Genomic DNA, 24,271 nt, shown 5'->3' with positions numbered 1-24,271 from the left:
CAGTTCATGTTTCGTTATATTTCACTTTGGACCAATACAAAGTGCTGTGTAAAACTGGATTTTGCCTCTAGGCACAATGATGTGTGGAAAGGAATGAACTGCATAGTGTGCTGCAGAACAATCAGTAAGGAGAGTCCTGCATGGTTGAGCTTATCTCAACGAAATAACACTGTTCAGTAAAAGACAAACTAATCAGAAACAAACTTTTATTTACAGCCTGCCAATCATACACAAGTTTTCTTCATTTGGCAAAGGACAGATTTGCATGCTAAATGCATCACGGTCATTAATGTAAATGTTGAACAGTCATTTGAAACCTATCTTCGAACACAATCCTTTTGTTTGTGACACCACTATGCAAGCTGCAGTTCTGTGAAGCCACATCAAAAATGTGGTGACCCAGGAAGGCACGTCTTGGTCCATGGGCAAGCAAGCAACCTTCTCTGCGAGGACTAGGCATCTCTCTCTTCAAACGCTAACTCCATTTCATATACAGCAGGCAAAGCTACGGAGCCTAGAGTCTCAATGCTCGCATTTTCAACCCAAAAATACTGCGTCACATATGTCATCTCCGTAGTCTCCCTTGTGCTTCAATTAGTCGTATAGCTATACGTTATGTCCTAAGATGTAACCATGTCTCATACTTTTATGTCACAAAATATAATGTACAATCGCAGGATAAGGTCAATGACAAAGTCAACACAAAGAAATTGTTGACATTTCAGGTTCCATACGAAGATTTGGTTCGCGAGGGTTCCGTACAAAACGACTTCAATGGAAAAGCTCCATGCTAGCTCCCCACGGATATCGAAATCGTCAATAAGTTTTTTGCTCCGATTTACTCAGTGAGCCAGTCTTTCATTCATGCTTTTACCTGACCAGATGGTTGTTCATAAAATGCTTGGCATCACCAAAACACAGCATAAGTATTGCATGGAAGACATTGCAGATCTCAACGTACTTCCACAAAGGTGGCCACAGAAAGCCACCTCAGTGGAAGTGCAAAGGTGTGTAATCAATATGCAATGTGGTGTAACCTGACATCCATAAGTTGTAGTTGTAATGTATGGACTGTATGGTGTATACCGTATTTACATGCATAATGATCGCACTTTATTGGAAAAAAAATTGACGCAAATTCAGGGGTGCAATCATTATGCGAGTTAAATTTCTTGCGAAAAGAAAAAAAAAGTTTCTTTTCCATTCCGCATTTGCTGCGAGATGAGAACAGGTCAACAAATAGGCAGCTGCCGTTGTATGTAGCGCGGGACACCAAAACAAAGATGGCGGCCGGCAAAGCAAGCCCAATGCGCCGAACGCGTTTTTTTTTTTTTTTTTCTCGCGAGTACATTACGTGCATTGAAACAGTTTCTCCCTTATCAGTAATGAATAATATTGTTAATATCGGCAAGTTTTTGGCAATAACTTAGCCATGTCCACTTTGAGGGGACAGGAACAGATGGGTGCACTTAGCTGCCAGTGACATAGAAAAACATGGTGGGCATGCTGCGGAAACTACGGCATTTGTCTTCACTACTATCCTAATACAGCACATGTCCACTAAGGGTGGGCGAATATCTTAGCTGTGTTACAAGCATCGACGCATGAATAGGGTACGCTTCTAACGTATCAGTGTAAACGTGGGTACTATCGTTGCCGCTCTTGATTTGTTGCGTGCCCACGAGTGCAGGTGAGAAGAATTGAAAGGCACCTTTTTTGTTGTTGTTGACCACAAACATTATAAAAAGCCTACACATAATAAAGGAAAGTTTGGTTGTAGCTTTTTTTTTTGTCATGGAAGTGCGGAAAGTGATGAAAGGAATGAAATGGGGCACCTGCTTAAGAATGTTTGGTGCGTGCAAACCGCCTGGTTTGTCTTGAAGAGTTGTTCGCGTAGCATTCGACAGATGGTAAGCGCAATCATTATTAGCTAGACTTGGCACAAGACATATCGCTGTGGTAAGTTCGGGGTGTGATCATTACACGAGAAATAAAAAAAAATCGAATTTTGACGACAAAATTCAGGGGTGCGATCATTATGCGAGTAAATACGGTATATAGTGTATAGTGTAGTGTAGAATATATAGTGTAGAGCGAGACCGCACTACTTGCGCATCTTCGCAGCGTTGCTTGCTACATACAAAATGGTGCATAACCGTTTGAAAGACAACACACAATGCAGAGTGATCACAAGACAGGCACTAGTGAATCCATTCATTCTGCCACTCGCTTGCAATGTTAGCGTTCCAAGACATTTACCTAACTAGCCTGCTGCAGGGCCGTGTTCCAGGCATGCCCCTACTCTTCTTTTAAATGATGAAATACCCTGGAAGTGCGACACTGTCTCCTCGAGCCTGCAAACAGAGTCCTGCTTTGATCCCCTGCTTGACCTCTGCAGCTTCAGTCGAGAGGGCCTCGAATTTTTATCACTGCAGCCCTGGACAAGGCTTCACACTTCAGCTGGCTGAAGGTCGTGCCGAAACGACCACAGCTGAACTGCAACTTGAACACGGTTGCATGCAACTCCGTTATGATCAACGAGTGCAGCATGTGTATTGTGCAAACCCTGACCATATTTGCCGCCTCAAGGACATCCATCTATCGCTTGGCCCTGGGAAAATACACCTGCAAGAAGATAAATGACAGTGGTCTGAGATGAATATGAGCCCCTCCTAACTGATGCCTTTGCCCATCATCGACATTTCCGTGCATTTTACGCGAAATCAATCATTCTGCCTCCCGTGACCCTGAGATGCCACCACTATTACGTAGAGCAGCTACTTCGTTTTATGTTCTTAAGCATTGTGATACAGTGTTCATTTCGTGGATGGTCCTAGGAGGTGCCAACGTGCAAATGCACTTCTGCGTAATTTCTCCCTGCTTTTTTAAAAAATTAAGGTGAAAATATTTGTTCTACGATTTGTTGTTGCCTTTAGTGTACCGCAATTTCAACAAATGGTACTACTCGGAATAGGTGAAGTTAGCTCCGCATGCCCAAGGGAGCATGCACAGGCAAAACGTGTGGAGCAGGTGCAGGTTTGCGAAGAACCCAAAGCATAACTCGGTGCAATGAAGGAAAGAAGAGCACAATGATGCACCGTAACCTCACTACAGTTGCTCTATTTTAAGAAACAAGGTCTTGGGTTGAGGGGTTTAACCTGCTGCTGCAAAGTTCGCCTGCACGATATTGCCTGTGTGAATCTAACTGGTTCGGCATGTGCACATACTAGAAGCCTTCAGAATTGGTGCATTGTGGTCCTGCTAACGAGTATTTCAAGAGTTGAATCTAATGGCACACGATCACTATTGAAATTGGAATAACGGAAGGTTGAGCCCATAATGCCCAACAACGGCTCGGGCCTTCAGACGAGATCGCATTAGGTGGAGGTTGAATTAACCAGAGTGAAATAAGTGGAAATCCACAGTGCCCAGTCTTCACTACCAGGCAAGCACTTGCAGCATGTCTTCTCTAATTGAATGTATTTTAACACAACTAAGCCCAAATATAGTTACACATCAATGATAATTAAAAGAACTTGTTGACCTTTATTTCTGGGCAGAGTAAATTCACACCAAAAAAAAAAAAAAAAACAACGGAATGTTAATTGAGTTATAAATATGTTTGTACTGAAAACACTGCTACGTGTACTGTGTTAAGTTTCTCACAGCTCAATAAGTATTTTGAAGTAGAAATGATGCATTCGGTATTTTAGTACTAATGAGATTTTGCCGTGCGTGCTGTGCGCACGGATGATTGTCTACTACTGCACAGCCTATGGTCAGTCTTGACACTGCATCCATTGGGAGAGCATGCGGTGGCGTGGGGCCACCCTCTTAGCCTCAAAATGAAAAGAGCTCCATTACAAAAAGCGGCTGTAAGGTTAAACGCCTTTTAATGGCATCTGTGGAAAATGCAAGTCACAGCATTGCGCAATGAACAGCACGGAGTAATGTTCATGGTGCCTCTTGCAATAATGCAAGAGGAAGAAGTTGTTAGAAGTGGCACAGCAGGAAAGTAAAGACTGCTCATGACCTACCCAATTTCAGTGAGCAAGCTGGCCTTTAACGTCGTGGCACAATGGGTCTGAAATTAGATGTACAAGTGTCACAGCCGACTCGCAGTAGGCTCATGATAAAGCTTGTACTACCTTGCAGTTGATAGCTTGCTTTTCTTCTTTGTTTTACGTCTAGTGTGTCGACGTCACTAAGGACGACTAGCCATATGCAGCAGAAATACAAAGGAACCACAACGAAGGGCGACATCAGCCAAAGCCTCGACTCAATCTTCCTTTCATAGCACCGTTTCTAACCGGAGCTCACCTCAGGTGGAAGCACTTGCTCACCCGCAAATATACTGGCCAAGTATTCCCTACTCTTACCCTAGTGGCTTAACTCCAGCTGGTGAATTACTCAAGCACCACCAAATGCAACAGGATACACTGGTCTGCTCATTCTCGTTGCATGTTCTGTGCAGCATTCCAGAAGGATGTGCAAATCTGGGAATGGCATGAATATGATAAGCAGAAGAAAAATGCAGCCACTAAAAAAAAAAAAAAGAATGGTGACGATATGTTCTACATGCATCGATGTCAGAGATGATTCAAGTGGCATAAAAGGTGATATGCAAATGGGATAAAATCGCAGAAGAAACATCAGTCATGAGATCTTTCTAATGACACATTTTGAGAGATCGCAGGGTGTGACCATGCAAGACTCAGTGGGAACAGACTGGAGAAGGATCTGTGTCCAGAAAAGTGAGGGCCACACCCACCGGTCATCAAGCCCTCGCTTAAAATCTGTGGGGTAACTACTGGCACAAGCACATGGCGACATCTGCAATCAAAGCTTTGCATCCCTTTTTGCGAGTGACAGGAGGGCCGGTAGTAGCACAGAGGTATGTACCACCAGGTAAGGGGTGCCGGATGTTTCAAGGGTCCATTTTGTGTATTCACACGTACTGCAACCTGGCACTGGAGCCACTTGTTGCTACCTACTTAAACCGCGAGTTGCCTCAGTTTCCGCACATCTCAGCCACTGAATGCATTGCGCAAGCAGTGCCGCTTCAGGTGCACGAAGTGCCCCAGGCATCTGCCACGCCTGTTGCACGCTGGCTGCACAGTGTAGCAGCAGCTGTGAGCGACAGCACAAATAACAAAGTCATCAGGCATAGTTGCCATAACGCAGGCAGAACGCAAAGCCGTGCCCAACTGTGCAAAGGCAACATACTGTTCTCACTCGAATCTAGGCCGGCCCCGATTCTACGCAGACACCCAGATGTCCAAAGCCAGAAAAAATAAAAAGCTTACCTCGAATGTAGACCGAACAAAAAAGTGAGGAAGTGTTCACAAAATGAAAACGGAATTTATTTAATACGAGCATGCCAAGTTCACTTTACGTTATCATCGCTGCTAGCCTAACCACATGCACGCTTGCAGACACGTGCAGGCTCACGTCCGCATGCCCATGCATGCATAGACAGAGACAGTACGGCATGGCTCGCATGCATTGAAATGCGGCGCGACCTCAGTGGACAGCTCCTCTCTGTCATCACGCGCTCATTTTCCTTATCGCTGTCGTCTCCTCATCGCGGCACACGAAAAAAGTGTTCCTTGTTGCCCCCTCCAACAACGGATGTTTTTCTCATCGATGCTGAAGTCCCGCTCGGCTTGAACCTTGCCGATGCCTCTGCGGCTAGCACCACTTTTCGTTTGAAAACGGCATTATAGTGGCATCACCTGTTTGGTGCCATTAGAATAACGCCATGCCAGCCACGCTATGGGCCACGCCAACATGCCGATACGACACAGGTCAACATAGCGGCGTCGCTCGTGTACTTCAGTTGGCTGCTGGTGCGAATAATAGCGGCTGTGACACGCACTTCTTTATATGGTGCTAGCTATGTGGCATATTTATCATTTTCAATTACAAACTTGCACGTTTTTTAAAATCCTCGTATCTAAGCCGACCCTAGAGTTTGGCATATGTTTATCTGAAAGAAAAAAAAAAAAAAGAACTATCGACCCAGATTCTAATAAATATGGCACATAATACTATTCCTGTCATCATCGGTACTTCCACTGCTCCCATAACTTTACTGTCAAAAGAATACTGAATAAAGTCGGGCTGCACAGCTGTTGTGAAGGCTGTTTCAACAATTGTTCAGTGCCCATCAGCATCTAGTCGAACTGCACTCTCCATTGCGACGCTCAGTGAGAATCAGCTGCCGCAGTAAGATAAACAGAGTGGTGCCATGTGCACCTGAATTAGACTGGACCCACATTATAACGAGGCAGGATATAACAAAGTAAATGCAATTCCCATGAAATCTCTAACAGATCACCATATTTTAAACCTTGTTTTAACGAAGTAAAATTGTTCTGCCAATGCATATAATGAACTAGGTTTGTCTCCAAAGACAACAACGCTGGCCGTTGTGCATCAAGCATATCACTTTCTGACGAGTTCTGCATTTGTTGGGGACCCAGCAGAACAGCTGCTCGAGTATTATGTTCTTTCTTGCTTCAGCACTTCTTTCTTATCTTATCCCATCTATCTTTCGCTACGGCGAAGCTAGGCGCACCCTCCGAGTCCGCAATCTAGCAGGTCATGCCTAACTGTGCTGCACCGCATATCGATAATGATGCTTGCATGCGATGTGCTGAAAACTAGTGCCTCCAGTTCTTTCTCTAACTGCGGCGGACCGCTCTGTGCCGGCGCAGCTAGGCGGGACCTCCGAGATTGCGTAAAACCAGCATGAGCTGGCCAAGCTAAGCCAAGTTAAGCCAAGCTATGTGGAGCCTAGGGGCTGCTAGAAAGTGGCGGATCAGACAGTTTCACTTTCAAGGGGCGAGCGCGTCCACGTATACGTCCGCATTTCTGACGCTGTGGCAAGCTCTGTCGGTTGTATACTTTGACGGGTTTCATGACAATGGTATGAGCGAGCCAGGTGAGAAGTGGGAGCAAAAGACCATCGCACTGGAACATAAGGATGCCATCGTGATGGCTGTCACGTCAGGTGCTAAAAACTCTCGTGTTGTGCGTGCTGGAGAGTCTTTTGCTGTTGTTTTATTGAATTTTCACTGCATACACGCTGTGTAGAGGTTTGGCATGCCAGGGAGTCTTAGTATTCTTTGCATGTTTAAAGTTGTGCATAACATTGCTAATATATATTGCAGTAAGTAACAATAGTAGGCATAACGAAGTAATGTATTTTTTAAGTAAGTATTTTTAACGTGTAAGTATTTTTTAAGTATATTTAACGAAGTAAGTATTTCTGGCTTCCCCGCCAACTTCGCTATAACGAGGCTTGAGTGTATAAAGTTTTAATTTACAAACGTTCCTTGGACTAAAAGAAAATGATGCACAGTTGAAACTCAATACTATAATCCTTGGCTTAATGAGATCCACAATACATTATACTTTCTTTTATCATTTTCTGTCTCCTGTTCTATTAAATACCATGTACAGTGGAACCTCGATTACACGCCCCCGGTCATGTGACAACCTGCATTTTGCGACAAATTAGTTTGGTCCGGGCAGAACCTCCAAAGAAACAGTGTATCAAAAACCTCGATTACAATGGAATCTCAATAAACGAAAATCGCTTAAATGGAACGGCCTCTTAAACAGAACACCATCCTCGTGGTTGGTTGGTTTTGTATCCAGGCAATTGTATTATTCAGCTTGCTTTGTCTCTCAATAAATGGAACTCGTGATAAACGGAAGCAATTTCCCTGGTCCCTTGAGGTTCTATTTAAAGAGTCCACTGTACACGATGAAATTTTACGCTGACCCTGCCTCGTACGCCTCTCTGATATTGTCTCAAAGAAAAAAAAAAAAAAAAAGAGATATGGGGAAGAAGAATCCCCCCCCCTCCCCCCTAAGCAGATGCAAGCAGGCACGTGAGCACACTGAAGCCGGCTGATAATGGGTTTTCTTGGTGCTACATTTGAATAACGGTAAAATTCGCAATTTTGAAAGGAATATTCTAAATTCTGCAGTTTTTAGCATTACGTTGGCAATCTGTACCTTTCCGTATCGGTCTAATGCATACACGAGTCGACTGAAGTCAAAACTTTTTTTTCGGTTGGAATTGGTGCCATTTTCACTGTACTTGTGTTACGGTTGTGGTGGTGCAGTACCCTGCAGTGTTTTACACTCCGACTCCATTTATTTGTGGCGTTATGCCAAAGTAGCGCATTCAATATGATGCCCGCTTCGAGAGACTAGCAATTTTGATGGCCGAGAAGGAGGGAAACTCCGCCATGGCTCAGCGGCTCGACGTCAATGATTTGCAGATGGCATGACCAGTGGGAGGCCCTCTTTAAATGCAAGGCCGGTCGGAAGGGCTCTGTGGACCTTGTAGTGACCTGGCACTGTTCTTGAATCAAATGGTTGTGTGGCCTCTCAAAAAGTACTTGATCTCAAAAGAGCTCGAAGGTGTCGTGTACTCGTGCATTCACTTACAGAGATAGATTCATTTTCACGAGACTTAGCCCGAAGCTCCGAACCCCTCAAAGTATACGGCCACTCTTGGTACTGATAACGAGCTTGGTACAGCACTGAAAACACTTGTCGGGGACGCTTTCGGTGCTGAGTAACATGAAATTTGGCGAAAGTAAAACCATCCTCGAAAGGATCGCCCAAGGTCGTCCTCTGAGGTGCCCAAAGTCTGCACCTCAGACGACAACCATAAGTGAAGAGGCTTTGTTTCCGAATTGTCTGTTCGTTACATTTATGTGGAAGTGCTGCGGAGCGTCGACAACATTTGGTGGTTTGTTTGTGTATGCAATGATGTTGGTGACCTTCAAGAGGAAGCTGATGCGTCGCAGCTGGGGAAACATCCAGAAAACTATCACAGATTTTTTTTAAAGGTGAGAATAAAGATGCGCTTGCACCTCCTCCAATTATGCTTTGTTGCCATTTTCCTATTATTTAATCTACCTTCCTTGGAGCAGCTCAGGTTTGTGCCATGGGCTTATTCAGACGATCTGTACCCGTTATGGACAAGACTGAGCATCACTGCCTGCATTTTAAGTTTTTCGATTATACGACAGTTTTTCGTGGTCCCCTGAAAGTTGTACAATTGGAGTTCCACTGAATTTTTTTCAGCGTTTAGTATGGCAATTTTCTTCCACCGTTTTCATTTAACAAAGTCCATGGATACATCATGTACTATACAAATTGCAATACAGTATAAATCCCTCACTTTTTGTTTTGCCAAGAAAAATGACAGGTGTCATTCTTCTCCGAAACGATGTGCCACCAGTAATGACATTTAGTTTACCAATTTTTCATGCGCCGGCGCTGCCGTGCAGTCTCAGAGCACCTTGGGGCCACAAGCTCCCATGCTACAACTCATAGCTAAAATTAAATTATGGGGTTTACGTGCCAAAACCACTTTCTGATTTATGAGGCACGCCGTAGGGGGGGACTCCGGAAAAATTTTGACCACCTGGTGTTCTTTAACGTGCACCTAAATCTAAGTACACGGGTGTTTTTGCATTTCGCCCCCATCGAAATGTGGCCGCCGTGGCTGGGATTCGATCCCGCGACCTCATGCTTAGCAGCCCACACCATAGGCACTAAGAAACCACGGCGGGTGCTACAACTCATAATGAGCGCGACAGTAAATCCTTTTGCAAAAATATGTTGGCTACTCCGCACCTTCACTATATGCGGCAGGCATGCTGTTTGGCTGTGTAGAGGAGCGCTGCCCGCTGCCAATTCAGACACCTGAATGGCATGCGCGAGGTTCCTTTCATTGCAGAGGGTGTTGGAGCTCGTGGAATTTCAAAGAAACTCTCTGTACAGACTGTACTGGGCCAGACGGTCGAAGGCAACTTTTTGACAAATACTCTTGACAAATATTTTTGACAAATACTGTACATTGCACGCACATACCCAAAACTGTTGTGACAAGCGAGAGAAAGCAAATACACTGCCTGACAGTAAATTCATCATTTATGTCATTTCTGTCATCACTGTCACGTTCGGGGTGGCAAAAAAGCATTCACAGTCCAGCTAAGGACATAACGCATCACTTAGATACGGCGAGTGCACAGGGCACCATGCCCTTGGCATTCGCCAACCAGAAGAGAGCCTACAAGTGGCTCAGCAGCGACCAAAATAAAATTAAAAAAAGCACACTGTCGAGGTGTCATCTGTAGCCTAGCAGTGATCCGCCACAGTGATAAGCATCGAGTCCATCCATTCAGGGTGCCACGTGAAAGCGACCCGCAGCAGTAGATGCGGTCCACGTGCAGCTCCCGAGCTCTACCACACCCACTAGTGCTTTTCACCCTGTGGTCATTAGCTAAGTTTCTTGTGAGGTTCTCTTGATTATTATATAACTGCTTACTGACGAGATGCTATCTACCGTGAGGTTTCCAGACATCTGCAAAGTCATTTTTACTGCTGAAACAAGGAAACCTCAATTAATCATAAACCCAATTTGACAAACTTTCTCACTGTAAGTATGACCTTCATGGTATGGAAGTTTGAGTGTAAAGAGAAATTCTCAATTAAAAAAAAGCTTTGTGTCATCAACTAATGATTACCTGCAAGATAACTTGCAATACACTTGTTCGTTCACAAACATTGCTGCTGATGTCTGAATGCACTGCACACTAACCTATGATTAACCAATTTCTGATAAACAATGCAGTCTTACTACAACAAATGCTATCTGCCATTTGAAGCTTGATAGAGGCGCTGATTAACTCTCAATCACCAACTGCAGGGCTGGTGACCACACCTTTCAGTGCCCTTCGAGAATTTCAACCAAGGACTCATAATGCTGCATCCAAATAAGCAGCATCGATTTCAATAACAAGGAATGTAACTCAGAATTAGGCAGCAAGCTCCAGAGAAGGCAGTGTCTTCCAGCCTACTTTTCTGCTTCTTTCCCCAGCCCAGACATCATTTTGCCAACAGCCTTGCAGACAGGAGCAGAACACTGAATACCCATAGCTGAGAGAAGCAGGGCTATTACTGAGCATTGCAACAATCTCCGATGGCCATCAAGCTTGATGTTCAGTGACTTACGAGAAAACTGCACAACATGGTTTGGAGCCATGGCGTAACCAAGAGTGCAGCAAAGGCAAGGACGGAGGCGAGTAGTGCAACTAGCTATGGTGGAGGCCTGGGCAAGGTGGCAATTCATGATCTACGGAAAGCGTGCACAGACATTCTCGCTGTAGAAGAAAGTTGTAGGGACAAAGAACTCCGCATGCCTTTCTTCCTTTCATGCCTTGTCATTCTGCATGCTCTGCGCAGACGAGTAATGCAACGCTAGTGCGGAGTCAGCTCCAGTGTTCTGTAACTAATCTTCATCATTGCCTTTTAACTGCATTTCTAGTTACATTATGAATTCACTTATCACTGAGAGGGTGCCATTGTGACACGGGCATTGGGATGCTACAGTGTTCCCCTCAACCGGTGCTCCCTCAGCGGAAAGGTCCACCCAGATATCCAAGCAGACGACGCGGCAGGGAAGGAACATCATGGTCACCACGTGCCTTGGGTCGAGGTGGAGGCGGCACCTTGCTCCGTGTCGGGATGGCCGGTGACCGTGGAGGAGGTGCACTGACCATCACGGGGGCCAGGGCAGGTCCGCTCGTTGTGTCCATCTGCTCGTCTGGCGAGGAAGGCACCACTCCGCCGTTTGGTCGGCCACTGACTCCGCTGCTACCAGTCACCAGTGGCGAGGGGCTGAAGCCAAAGTGTGGCTGGGGACGCTTTGACACAGGACTGCAGAAAAGTACAGTCGAGGTTGGAAGCGGAGCAGTGAGAGGCACCTTGCAGTACATACAGTCAAGCCCAAATGTAACAATCGCACCTAGAGCAAACGTTCGGCTGCTCCAAACAATTTCTCAACATGCAAAATATTTCACAAGGAGTCTATGACGGGGCCATCCACAGATAACCTCATCATACACTGCCGAGTTTGATGACGATAAATCTAATGAATGCGGCGCAACAGCTGTATCGAGAAACACAGCAGGAGGGTGCATGGTGCCTCCACAGTGCATGCTACATGAACGCTGTTGATCACTTTTATTAAATGCAACAGCACTTTATTTTTTGGGTACTCTACCCCCTTTTTGGTCTGTATCTCTCCTCAATACGATGACCACATAAAGACGATCTCCAAAAGATATTGGTCGAGCATACCGCTCTAGCTCGTAGACGTGCACAAAATTAACCTTAGCAAATGAAGTAACCTTCACAAATGAAATCCTTCACAAATGAATCTGTAATGCTTCAGTTTTTGAAGAATTCTCTTTGCAAGCAGCGATTGGTCGCCGCTTGGGTAACGCCATCGCCTTGGGACATACTCGCATATTACAGTATTTGCTTGCATAATGAACGCACTCGCGTAATGATGCAGCTCCCACTTTTCTAATCAAGAAGTATGTGCATTTTTTTCTTTTTTCGCACAATGATCGCACCTCGAACTTGCTGCCGTGAAGCAGGAGACACATGGTACGATTCGGCATCTGATATGGTGTGCGGCGGGTGCAATTGTGTCGTATGCTGCGTTGGACACTGAATTGCACTGTGTCTCCGACTTTTATTGTGATAGCAGATATATGGACGCTCCAGGCACATTTTTGCCGTCGTCATTGCTGCGCGCGCCGCCTTTGTCATGCAAACGGCCCCGGGAGAAAGGGGAGGAAGGGGCGGTGGTGTTGTACTTTGGCAGCAACTGCACGCATCCAAGGGGCGCCGATGATCGTGGCTCAATGTCCTGTGTACAAGTGAGGAAAGCGGAGAGGATACACAACGTCTTCAGTTGTGCGTATGGCTACGGGAGAAGGGGGGAAGGGATGTGGGGAAAGGGGCATCTTACTCCGGCATCAACTGCGTATTGCGCGGCCACGGTGTGCCCTATTTTCAAAGCGATCTGCGTCGACGGTTGAGTCGATGGTGGCTCATACCTTTGTGCATGCTGCGTTCTCGCCGCCTAATTTGCGCTGAAGTGAATGTTTGCAAGTTTATACGGCCGATGAAACTACTATGCTTACTTCGTGTAGCTGTCTACACATTTGCTATTGCAATCCATGGTTCGCATTTCGGGTGGAACTAACTTCTTTGGAGGTGGCCGCGGAAAATAAAAAATTGCTCGAAATTTTACTTCGCATAAGGAACGCATCCCAACTTTGCGCATATTTTTCAGTTGGGAAAAAATGTGTGCTCATTATGCAAGTAAATACGGTATAATGAAATCATGCATATGTCAATCACGCGGAAATTGAATCTGTCGTCTGCTATGAAGTGCTTCGGTGTGATCCAAAGGCGAAGTGTGCCATGTGCAGAGCCTGTGCGTGCCGTGTGCACGGGTGAGATCGGCGTTCAGAGCAAAATGGATTGGGGAAGCATACCTGCCAACCTGACGAGATCCAAAATCGGGATACTTTTTATTCGCGCCAATGGGGGGAGGGGGTTTCGTTCAAACCTTCAGGCACTGTTCGATGAGTTCTTTTGCAGGACCTCGCAGCAGCAGACTTTGCTCACTTCAAAAATTTGTCGGGGTAGCTTTGCTCAAAACATGGTCCAGACTGACGGCCCTTCACTAGCAGCAGGTGTTGGAGGGTAATTGTGTTGCACATTGATTGACGTAGTTTTTCGCGCCGTGCTAAATATCCTCTCACACTCTGCACTGCTATACGGTATCACGAGTAATTCCAGCATCACCTTAACAACTCGGTGAAACACGTTTTCCATCAGTGTTTTTCATTTTTCCAACCATAGACCACTGCACATCCCACCTTTCTTCATTCAGTATGTCCTCTCGAAGACTGTGTGCCTGTAGTGTGGCAAACTCAGCTTCGGGAGCATCTAAAGCGTCTTCAGCAGATTCAGTGGAATCTCGGGGCAGCAGCTGAGGAAAACTCTGAATAAAGAAACGAAGACTCGAGAGCGATGCCTGCGAAGTAAGTTTCAGGTTGGCCACCTCCGCATTCTTCAGAATTGCGTTTCAGAATTGCGTCCACATCCATAGCGCTTCGTTTCATCGCATTTCGGAAATATTTTCGGTAGAAGAGGCCCAACGTAGTCGCTGACGCTAAGGGGTATGTTGTGTTCCGACGAGGAATCCCGTAAACAGGCACTCCACACGTATGACACTCGTCACACTTGTTCTGGAGAAAGTTCACTATGTTGCCTTGCTGCTCAGCAGTGTGAACATAGCTTTGATGCTTCGCCATGCAAACACGCAGTTTCAAGTCGCCTTTGACACCGCGAGACACGCTGACGTCGCATCCGCACGTTGTACAATATGCAAAATGTTCTCTTCTTCTTGATGTCAAAAAGCACGAAAATTCAGAAGTATAAGATCACAAAAGCTTCTGCAAATACCTTTTCTTGGGCGCTGATAGCGCCATGGCACCAAGCACACAAAGATTCTAACTTTACACGATGCACCACACACAGACGGCCTAGCCAACACTAATCATACACACAAGCAGCAGCAACAAGATGCACAATGGAGGAAGGCATGTATGAAATGCAAGAGCTACATTGGCTCCGGCTTTGGTCGGCTTACTAGGCACCATAGTCGGCTTAGTCGATGATACCGACGGTGCTAGTGCAGCCGTTGTTGGTGATGCTGTCGGTTACGATGTGGCTGTATATTCCGCGGTGCTGGTTTCGCAAAAACCATTATTGCGTGAACGGAGACCACTTTTCGGGAGATATAAGACAGTGATCGCACAATCTGAAAGTTCAGTGAAAAATCGGGAGTCTCCCAGGCAAATCGGGAGGGTTGGCAGGTATGTAGTAGGGTTGAGCCAACTGAAATTTGGGAGTGGGCCAACTTGAAATTTGGGGTACTTTGTCGCATCTTGCGATGGCTATGACGCAGTGTCTGACGGCTCTGACGGTACACTGGCTGCTGCTAACACAGCGCACTCAGTTTTGGCTTTGTACTCTATTTTAAGGTGCAGGCAATTTTTGAACCTGAAAAAAAGAACTGCGCTAGATTAGGGCAAATACAGCACATGGAGAGAGCACAGTGTGTGCTGAGCAGGCACAAACGATTAGTTCGATTTATAAAAACAGATACAGCCATTTTAAAATTAGATTTTATATGCGATTTCAGGGATGTTGTCCTCACATAAGAACACACCCTAAAAAGAAAATTTGTTCGTTAGCAACCACACTGGCTATTATCGTGCACATTCCGGTGTCCATGGCTGCTCTGAAGCTTGGCTGGTAAAAACTAATTCATTTCGTCTTGAACTTCCTGTTTCCAATAATCGAAGACCGTCGGTGCTGAAACCCCCGGAATATTAGAGCCTCTGCTGGGGCAGCACACTTATACAATGTCACCACCACGGTGTAAGAAGAACAGGTGGTATGATGGCAGCGTGTCTCACTAATGTTGGGGAGCCGTCAGGTGGCGCACGCGACTAGGAGGCTGGTTAGGAGGCTGGCGCCGAGGCTGACAAGCCTAGAGAGTGTGCGTTTCAGTCTGCATTTTTCAGAGTGCGTGTAAGTGTTAAAGCTCTCATGTTGAGGTTACCATCTTAAAGGGAAGCTGAAACGGTTTTCAATTTCCATGAATTGCTGGGATTGGGAAGAACAGACCTAATAATTTATGGCTCCGTAATTTTTTTCTTCGTTTTATTAATATAAGGGGCGGAAATCGCTTTCTAAATCACCCCCGCGGACACGCCCCCATCGCTTCCCAGAATGCCGGGTGAGGTGGTTGCCAGAGAAGAGAACCGGCGAGAGTGACGTCACTGGCGGGGACCGAGCTGCCGGACCGGCGTGCTGGCATGTGCTGGCATGCCTCTTTCTGTCCTGCACTTTACTGAACAACGCTATGAGAGATCTGCCGCCGCCGCCGCCGCTCACGTTTGTTTTCTTTTGCGATTTTCGTAAACTGTTCTTTCCTTCTGTGCTGCGTGAGTGCCTACAGCCAAGGGCGCCCAACATGCCCTCGTTCTGTGCAGCATTCGGCTGCGCGAACACAGGCGGGCGAGACGATGTGGTATTTCACAGGTTCCCGAAGGACAAGAAGCTTGCAGCGCAGTGGGTCCGTGCGGTGAGGAGAGATAAGTTCGTGCCGATGAAATCAACTGTGCTGTGCTCTTCATCTTCTATTAATACGCAGCACATGCAGGTGCACCTAGTTTAATGAAAGCCTGATTAGACCCACATTGATGCACTCGAGAAATGCGAACATTCGCAGCCATTAACGTCTGGTAACACAGTTTTAGCGTAGCCGGATAGCCTTACGACAAATGCAGAAACGCGTTGTTGCTATTCATACATCAGGTGCAATGCTGTGGAGGCTTGAGATACTTCTTGCAGTGGCTGCGTTTGCACTTAGAAAAAGTTCGGTGTTGCTTGACCCGATTTTTGAGAACATTTTCCATATATAAGCTCAGTTCTGAATGAAAAAAAAATAATTTACCCATAGAAACAATCCCTGTACTTATACGGCTGCTAACACGTTCTCTTAAATCAATTTTCTTTTCGGTATTTTTTAATTGCAGTCCGTCGCGGCAGCTTCACGTGCATGCTCGCGCGAGCAAACGCCGCTGGCACGCTGCGAAGCATAGACGGAAACGCGCGCAGTAATAAATTTTGGTGACCGGACTTCGTGCGTAGCTTCCACAGCGTTGCACCTGAGGTATGAAATGGAGTATAGACTTGCCTAGTGACATTCGACGTACGGTTGCAGTTATTGTGTTTACCACACGGCGGTGCTAAAACTGCCTAATATCTTTGTCAACACTAGCATGGAGCACGCATACCGATTCTTGATCGAGCCACAATCGCAAAGTCGTCGAACCATAGTATGAATATTGCACATATAATACCTCTGGCCATCTCTGGATTTGTATGATAAGCAACTTCCATGACTGTATCCCGCAGCACTGCATGTGCGCGCTTTGAAACGCGGCACTTATGTTCGCGATCGTGTATCAACACTGAAAAAACCACGGGACTACTTTAGACAAGCAGCGGCAAGGTGCTTGTCATCGCAGAATTGCACCCATGTTTACAATCTAATGAGAAGTTAGTGCTACGGCATTCTTCCAGCAGCAAGTTCCCAGTGACACTTTAGCGCATTTTTTCTCCCGGCATTGGAACCTGCAGCTACATGAAAAAAAAAAAAAAAAATCATAAGTACCAGCTAAGATTTCCAACGCGTGAGAAGGTGCACACATCGCTCTCGCTGTTGGCCCACTCTACATCGTCGTTGCCGCCATTGCCGCCATCGTTTTCCATATCGGCTGTCGGTTCGAACATGTACGGCAAAAATTCAAGCTGTCCGAGACAGCGAGAATGTTCCATAATGCTTACAACTCAGCTATGAAGCCAGAACAGAACAGCGTGCTACACTCTGAAACGGCGGCGCCGACCGGAGACTGCCGCGAAAGACGTCACAGCGGCCCCGACCAATCACGGGCAACAGCGGCGTTCGCGCGATGCCCTGAGGCGCTGGTGCGCGTTTTCTTGGAAAAACAGCCGCTTGCGTTTGTTTCCGCCCTTTTTGAACCAGATATTCGTGTTCAAGGGACTCAAAACTGTAGAATGCCGCAGAGAACTCATTTTTTCGAAAAGTGTTTCAGCTTCCCTTTAACCCTTTGAGGGTCGATTTTTTAATTGCAGATTGTGATTCTTCTTAGGGACTTATTTTGAAAAAATTTACCGTAATTTTTCTAGGGTGACCGTAAAGTGAGAAAAAGATCTTTCGTATTGATATATGTACTCTTCATTCATCAATAACAACAATAAAAAAGGAAATAAACTTATCAGAATTAAAAATTTGATGCATTTTTCTGCACATAGTTCAAGGCTTTGAAAATCCGCACACGAGAATATTTCACAAGTCTCAAATGTTCCTGCTCTTACACTAATACATACGTCCATAGCGTAATCGAACTGCGTAGGTGCGCACACTCAAGAAAACTGTTTGGTTGTGTGCCCATCAAAAAAAAAAAAAAAAAAAAAAAGCAACACGTGTGACAAACTTTCGCTAATCTTCATCTTATCGCCAACCAGCTAGGGCAATTAGTTTTCGCGAGTCTTAAACAAAGAAAAGAAACGGGAACGCATGCATGGCGGCGAGAAAAGCGAGAAACAAGCGAGAAATAAGTAGTCGCCCTTTAAGTGATTAGTAACGAGATAGCCATTACTTTTGCAAGCGAAAAAAGCCGAAACCGCCTGCAAAACAAAATCCTAAGAGCTGCCCGCACGCGTGCGCGCCAATGCGCGAGCGGTATTATATAGACGCGCGGAAGCAAACTAGTGCTAAAACAAACCATGCAATGAAACCGAGAGAGGTTGGAGAGAGGGAGGCGCGCGAAAAAAATTCCCTGTATCCCCACATAGTGGCAGCACGACAGAAAAGAACAAATTGGGAAATTGGCGTGCTTTTTAAACGTGCAGACGGCGCCGTAAATGTACGGCATCGACCATTTTCGGACTTGTTCGCGGCGCCGTATATTTAAGTCATTGACCGTCAAAGGGTTAATTTCCTGAAAGCTTATTTGACAATGTTGCAACGCGTGCTGCATTTTTAAATCAAAAACGTATATTTTGCTCAATGTGGTTCTCGCAGTCCGCATTTTTGTTGGAGGAGCTGACAATTCAACTTTCAAGTTCCGTTTAGATTACGAGTTGCTATCTGACGTCACTATACGCTGCATCCCCATTTTCATTTCTCATGCGAAGGCAGTGTGTTGGGGAGTACTGCGTACGATGTTCTCTTGCGTGCACATAAGAGCTTTCGCGTACTGCAGTGAGCTATACCATCATTGTTGTGTAGACTCAAACGAAAACTAAATATTCAGCTTTTCACATACGGGCTCCGTGAATAGTAGAGTTCATAAAGCACCAATACGAAGACTGCTTGTTGCTTGTGAACCACGCTGCGGCTTTCATGCATTTATAGCGTTCAATGGAATCAGTGTGTGCATGCTCCTTAACCCTTTGAAGGTTTTCGCCGTACATGTACGGCGGCGGTTTTCTGTCCTGCAAGGTCTTTGCCGTACGGGTACGGTCCCGACCCTCCGTTTAAAATTTCGCACCATAATGACGATGCGTGCTCACCGGGAGGTGCTGCCACCTCTTAGCACTTACAAGATGCGTTTGAAATTGGTGCTACCTTCTTGGGGAGATAAACAGAGCTGATTGCTAGCTTCCGCGCGTCGCTCAGACTGCGGCAACGCCCCTTTGGCGGTTTCGGTTTCGCCGCGTGATCGCAACGGAGGCGCGCGAAACATCATTTTTTTCTTTGTCGGCACTCTCTTGCAGGGCAGTGGAAGTTGATTTCTATCTTGATTGGCGCTGCTCTTAGCTTGCTTATCAGCGCCGTTCGCGAGGTATTCTCGCTCTCAGTGGCAACGCGCTTTCGCGGTTTCAGTTCCGCCGCGTGATCGCAACGGAGGCGCGCGAAACGTGGTTTTTCTCTTTGTCGGCACGCTCTCGCAGGGGCGGCGGAAGTTGATTTCTATCTTGATTGGCACTGCTCTTAGCTTGTTTATCACCACTTGCTTATCAGCGCCGTTCGCGAGGTATTCTCGCTCTCCGCGGCAGCGCGCTTACGCGAGAGGGTGCCTAGACCTCTGCCCAAGGCAGACGCACGCAGGGATGTCACGTGTGCGCCAACACATGACAAGACATGCTCCGAGAGAACAGACACGCATTTTAGGTGTGCAGACTGCGATAAGGCGCTGTGCGTAGACCTCTGTTTCAAGGAGTACCACGCTCGGAAATACTATTGAACATTTTGCAGTTCTGAGTGATGCCGACACCAAAATACTGTTCCTAATTATTTTTTACTATTTATTCCCGACTTTATACATTTTGTACATTCATTATCCGCAATAAAGTAATTTGACCACCTGGGAAAGTTTTTTTCAAAATAATTCGACCCTCAAAGGGTTAATATAATGTTCATGATAGGAGATGCTGATCGTTTTTTTTTTCTATTCAAAATTCGCGAGGCAACAGAAAACCAATATGGAATCAACTTGCAAACCAAGGGAAAGGAAATTCATCGATGTAGGATACGCATATCCCTGTGGCATTCTTCATCATTCTTGTGTTGGCAGTGCTAAACTGGTTCTGGCTGTCTTCTATCGGCACATCACTTGCTAACTCCAGTAACTCATTTTTACTACATTTTGCTTTCTGTTTCTTCTGTTTTGTTTGTGTTTTCTGCCTATTGCTCTTCTTTTGGAAGTGCTCCGTAAGCGTCAGTTGTCACGAAACACCGTTCTTTGAAGGTGAAGTGTGAAGAAGCAGGAAAATTACTCGGCACAGCATCTCCAGCTAGAGAAGCTCTTTGGGTTGTGCTGGCTAAAACAACTCCCCTGTGCACTGCCGTCCATGTTTTTGTCACGCACACTGGGTCGAAGTGCTTCTCGCACACGTAGTTGTCTGGTTGCAGGACTCAGTCCTCATACTGTATGGCATCCCGCCATGCTTGCAGTCGACTCTTCTCTTTACGGACATTGAATATCGATACTTTGTCTTTGCACGAGTCATATCCGTTCTTGAAGTTTGAAACGAAACACTTTTTGCCCATAGCCCGATTCGATCCCTCTCTGCCAGGCAACGTCGCTGCTCAAACGGTAAATCTCTCTTCTTCCATCTCTGGCAATTCTGCTTATTCGCCCTTTTCCATTATTTGCATTATTAAGCTTCCACCGAGAACAAGGGTGACTGATTGCTCAACAGTAAAGCAAACATTTCAAGAAAGAGAGAGAGAGAGAGAGAGAGAGAGAGAACTTATTGTCTGCCAGCACTGCTTTTCCGCAACTGCTCGCAGGCTTTGTCAAACACTGTTTGGTAGAACAAGCGAAGTGACTGCAATGTTGGAGACATTATCGTCTGTTATGGCACCGGAGGAACTTCAATGATTATAACAAATGAAATACACACTAAATAAATTCGTTTTTATTTCTTTCAACGCGTTTTACGTGCAGCTATAACATTTTACCCTTTCAAATTTCCCGCCTTTTCAGCCTCCTTACGTGTGCTGCTGTGCTGTGGTGCAGACGTGAAACACCACCATTAGTGAGACGTGTTTCTCCCTAGTGGCCCACGCGTCGTCGGATCACCTGTTCTTACACCGTGGTCAGCACCGTGATGGCGAGTGAAGGTAGCCTGGGCGATGGCCGAAGCAAGTGATGGCAAGCGATGACAACTTGGATAGTCTCTGGACAATTTTGGGAAACCATTCTTGCAATGCCTAATCTACGCCGTATCAAAACAATTTAGCTGGAAAAGCACTCCAAGTGCCCGAAAAAACAACATTATTTTGTCAGCGCAGAAAGTGAGAAAGAAGCTCAAAATCGTGCAACAACACCAAAGTTCATGTATTCGTCTTTCATCATTTCCAATGACGAGCGCCGCCATCTTGGTATCTTCGAAAGCTCAAAGTTCCACCTTTCCGTTCCCACTCTCCTCGCTTGCGATAACCGTACAGGAAGAGTGCAAACATCAAATGTCAGGGGCCAATCTGTTGAAGTTCCTGATGTGGGTGGCCCTTCTATTGGCTCAGTGTGCGAGCACATTGAGAGGTGCCTCACGATTGTGTGTTGCTGTGGCAACGTGCAGCGACGCTGCCAGCGAGTGCTCGTGTACTTGGCCTGCTTTGAAAAAATTGTTGATCCACCGTTTATTTGCTGATCACTGCAGATCGCACGGTGATTGCAAATGGTGAATTGACACTCGATAAAAAAAAAAAAGAAAAAAAAAGGGCTAGGCTTGCCTACAGAGATAAAAGCGCAAGCCTTCTCTGCTTATTATGGTGATAAGAGGAGGCGTTTATCCCACGGTTCGGACGGGCCGATAATAAGATCACGCCAAACCGACCGAACAAGTTTTCGGCACGTTACGCAGTCCCATACCGCATCCGTAATAATGTGCCAACAAAGCAAACCACTGCCCTTAGTAGTCGAGCCTATGTGCAGGTGTAGTTTTACTTCGGAAACCATATGCGATGTGCTGATGCCTGGTTCCGTGCCTCTCTGCACGTACGTGGGTTCGTGTTCGTCTGCACATTCTAAATCCTATGTTGATACCACATGCATCTAATGTCAACACCAGCAGAGACAGTGCACTCTCAGAAAAGCAAACGTGAAACAGTACTGCAGCATAGCTTGCGTGGAACCAACATTGGTGTGGCAGTACCACGAGTGTAGCATCAGTTCTTGTGGCTAAAGCACGGCTTTTTGGCATACGAAAATTAAGGCCCTGATGTAAGTGTAGTTGCCAGAGATGACCGCAAAGCTTCGCCAAGCCAATAACGCACTATCTAGGCTGCCTGGCCACAAGTTCCGTGTCTGCAAAAAAATGGTGCAACTGTCCAGTGTGTCCTGTTCACATACAGCCTGGTGCCCTCGCACTCCGTAGAGCTGCATAAAAGCATCTGCGGTAAATTAGAGATGCCTAAATCCTGCCAAAAGAGAAATGGAGGCCCAGAAGTTTGCTCACTAACAAAAGACACTGAGTATTATAGTTCTGGTATAACTTTGTGCGAGTCAACTGCTCCCAAAACTCTGTGGCCCATTTTCTCAAAATTGCGTTTTGTGTCTGCCACCTTGCTAGCAGAAAGCATAGCATGATAACGGCTGGACAGGTTCTTATCGCATTTGTTTTATTGCAATCCTTAAGACGTGCTTGAGGGCAATACTGTCTCACTTTGGTCCCACAGAAATGCATGGGAGCTGGCCATGACCTTCGATCAGAATTGAACTGACCGAAAAGTTGAATTAACTGGAGTTGATTAACAGAAGTCTACGGTACTCTCAATACTATCGCGAAAATTCTCTGTTGACAACGAGATTAATTGCCTTGCAATTCTTAGCTAGTGATATTACCAGAAAGTTTGCAATAACTGACAATCAGTAACACTTGGTTCATGCAATTGGGAACAGGAAAATGTCACCTGGTTTATGTGTCACCCGGTACAATCGTAAACACTGCAACATACGTCATACGTAGTGAGATTTTACATTATCAATTGTGCACTATTGATGGTTATTGTATTATCATTAGTTAAATAATGACTAAACTACTGATAATACTATAGACCGTTTCACATCACTACTCCGGAGCATTTGTGTGATTTCTTCACCTGAAAGGTGTCCGAGGACTGTTGGTGAGCTTGCGTGGTGAGCGTGCCTTGATCACCATGGGCCGGTGCAGCTCCTCTAGCACGGAGGGGGCCACGTACGTGAAACCCTGCACAGTACAGGGCCAAGCACATGATAGAAACAACATGCTATATTTCATGCTGCACCTGGTCAGTCTTCGCTGCTGGATTTGCAAAGAGGCCAAACACACACACACACACACACACACACACACACACACACACACACACACACACACAAAAGAAAAGAAAAAAAGCTTTCTCTGGAGATTTCTCTGGAATGCTGCAAGGAAGTGTGGCATCAGCCATGTATCGAGGTTCCACAGAACTTTACCATGCTATGGCCAGTTATGTATGATTTGGGTGTTGATGGAAGGTTGGGACACAGATCTGTGTCCCCACTTAAAAGGAAAGTGATCCCGTGTACGGAGACGGATAGAAATTGGGCCGCATCACGGGTGTTCGGAGTTCCCAAAACTTGCCTGCGGGACTGGCGCAAACGGAAGGAGAGGCGTCCTACTCTGGCGGTTGCTGCGTGCGGCATGGCCACGTGGGCCCTATCTTAAAAGCGATCTGTGATGGGGGACAGAGTCTACGTGTCAATGCGCCGCGCTGTGTTCTCGTCACACAAGGGAGAGGCCGTACAAAGGTCCATTCGCTCACTCCTGTTACCGCACTTCTTCGCTCCAGCGCTTTCATAGCGAGTTTCTGTGATCATAAAGCGAGACATGTTCACGTTTGCTTGTGCGTGTGCGACACCACACTTGTTAATTTAGTTAGTAAGCGAACGTTTACAAGTTTATACGGCCCATAAAATTGCCATCCTTAATTCTAGCTGTCCGCTAATTTGCTATCGCAATCGATGTTCTGTCTTTCAGGTGAAACTGCGACTTCTTTATTCATCGCAACTTAGTGCGATGAATAAGAAATGAATGAAAATGGAATGAGCGGACATAGTATCCTGGTTTAGTTCATTAGTAATCAGAGTGTTTAACCGAGGAGCAATGCGGTATGAAACCGATTGCTGCCCATAATTAGTACGACAAAAACGTTACAACCAAAGGTCTCTATGTCTCATATTATATGGAATTACGGGACGGTTCAGGTTAAACAAGTTCATGAAACCAACTTCTCCATTTTGAAATG

At 46.0% G+C, this 24,271-nt stretch overlaps 1 protein-coding gene across 3 annotated transcripts in view; it reads right to left on the bottom strand.

The window, feature by feature from the left end:
• Positions 1-24,271, bottom strand: part of LOC126524406 (ribosomal protein S6 kinase beta-1-like) — a 124,631-nt gene that overhangs the window by 16,341 nt on the left and 84,019 nt on the right. The window contains exons 14-16 of one of the 3 annotated variants that reach the window (XM_055067292.1): positions 23,108-23,214; positions 11,520-11,751; positions 190-2,625 (exon numbers count right to left, since the gene is read on the bottom strand). In XM_055067292.1, coding sequence (XP_054923267.1) covers positions 2,599-2,625; positions 11,520-11,751; positions 23,108-23,214 — 366 coding nt within the window. In that variant the 3' untranslated portion in view covers positions 190-2,598. Of the gene's footprint in view, positions 1-189; positions 11,752-23,107; positions 23,215-24,271 lie in introns of those variants that run through there. The other 2 variants (XM_055067293.2, XM_050172730.2) reach the window with 2 other exon arrangements.

The sequence above is a fragment of the Dermacentor andersoni genome, chromosome 3 (genome assembly GCF_023375885.2).
Source record: "Dermacentor andersoni chromosome 3, qqDerAnde1_hic_scaffold, whole genome shotgun sequence".
NCBI lineage: Eukaryota > Metazoa > Arthropoda > Arachnida > Ixodida > Ixodidae > Dermacentor > Dermacentor andersoni.
Note: the sequence above shows the minus strand (reverse complement) of the source record. Positions and strands in the feature narration are given on the sequence as shown.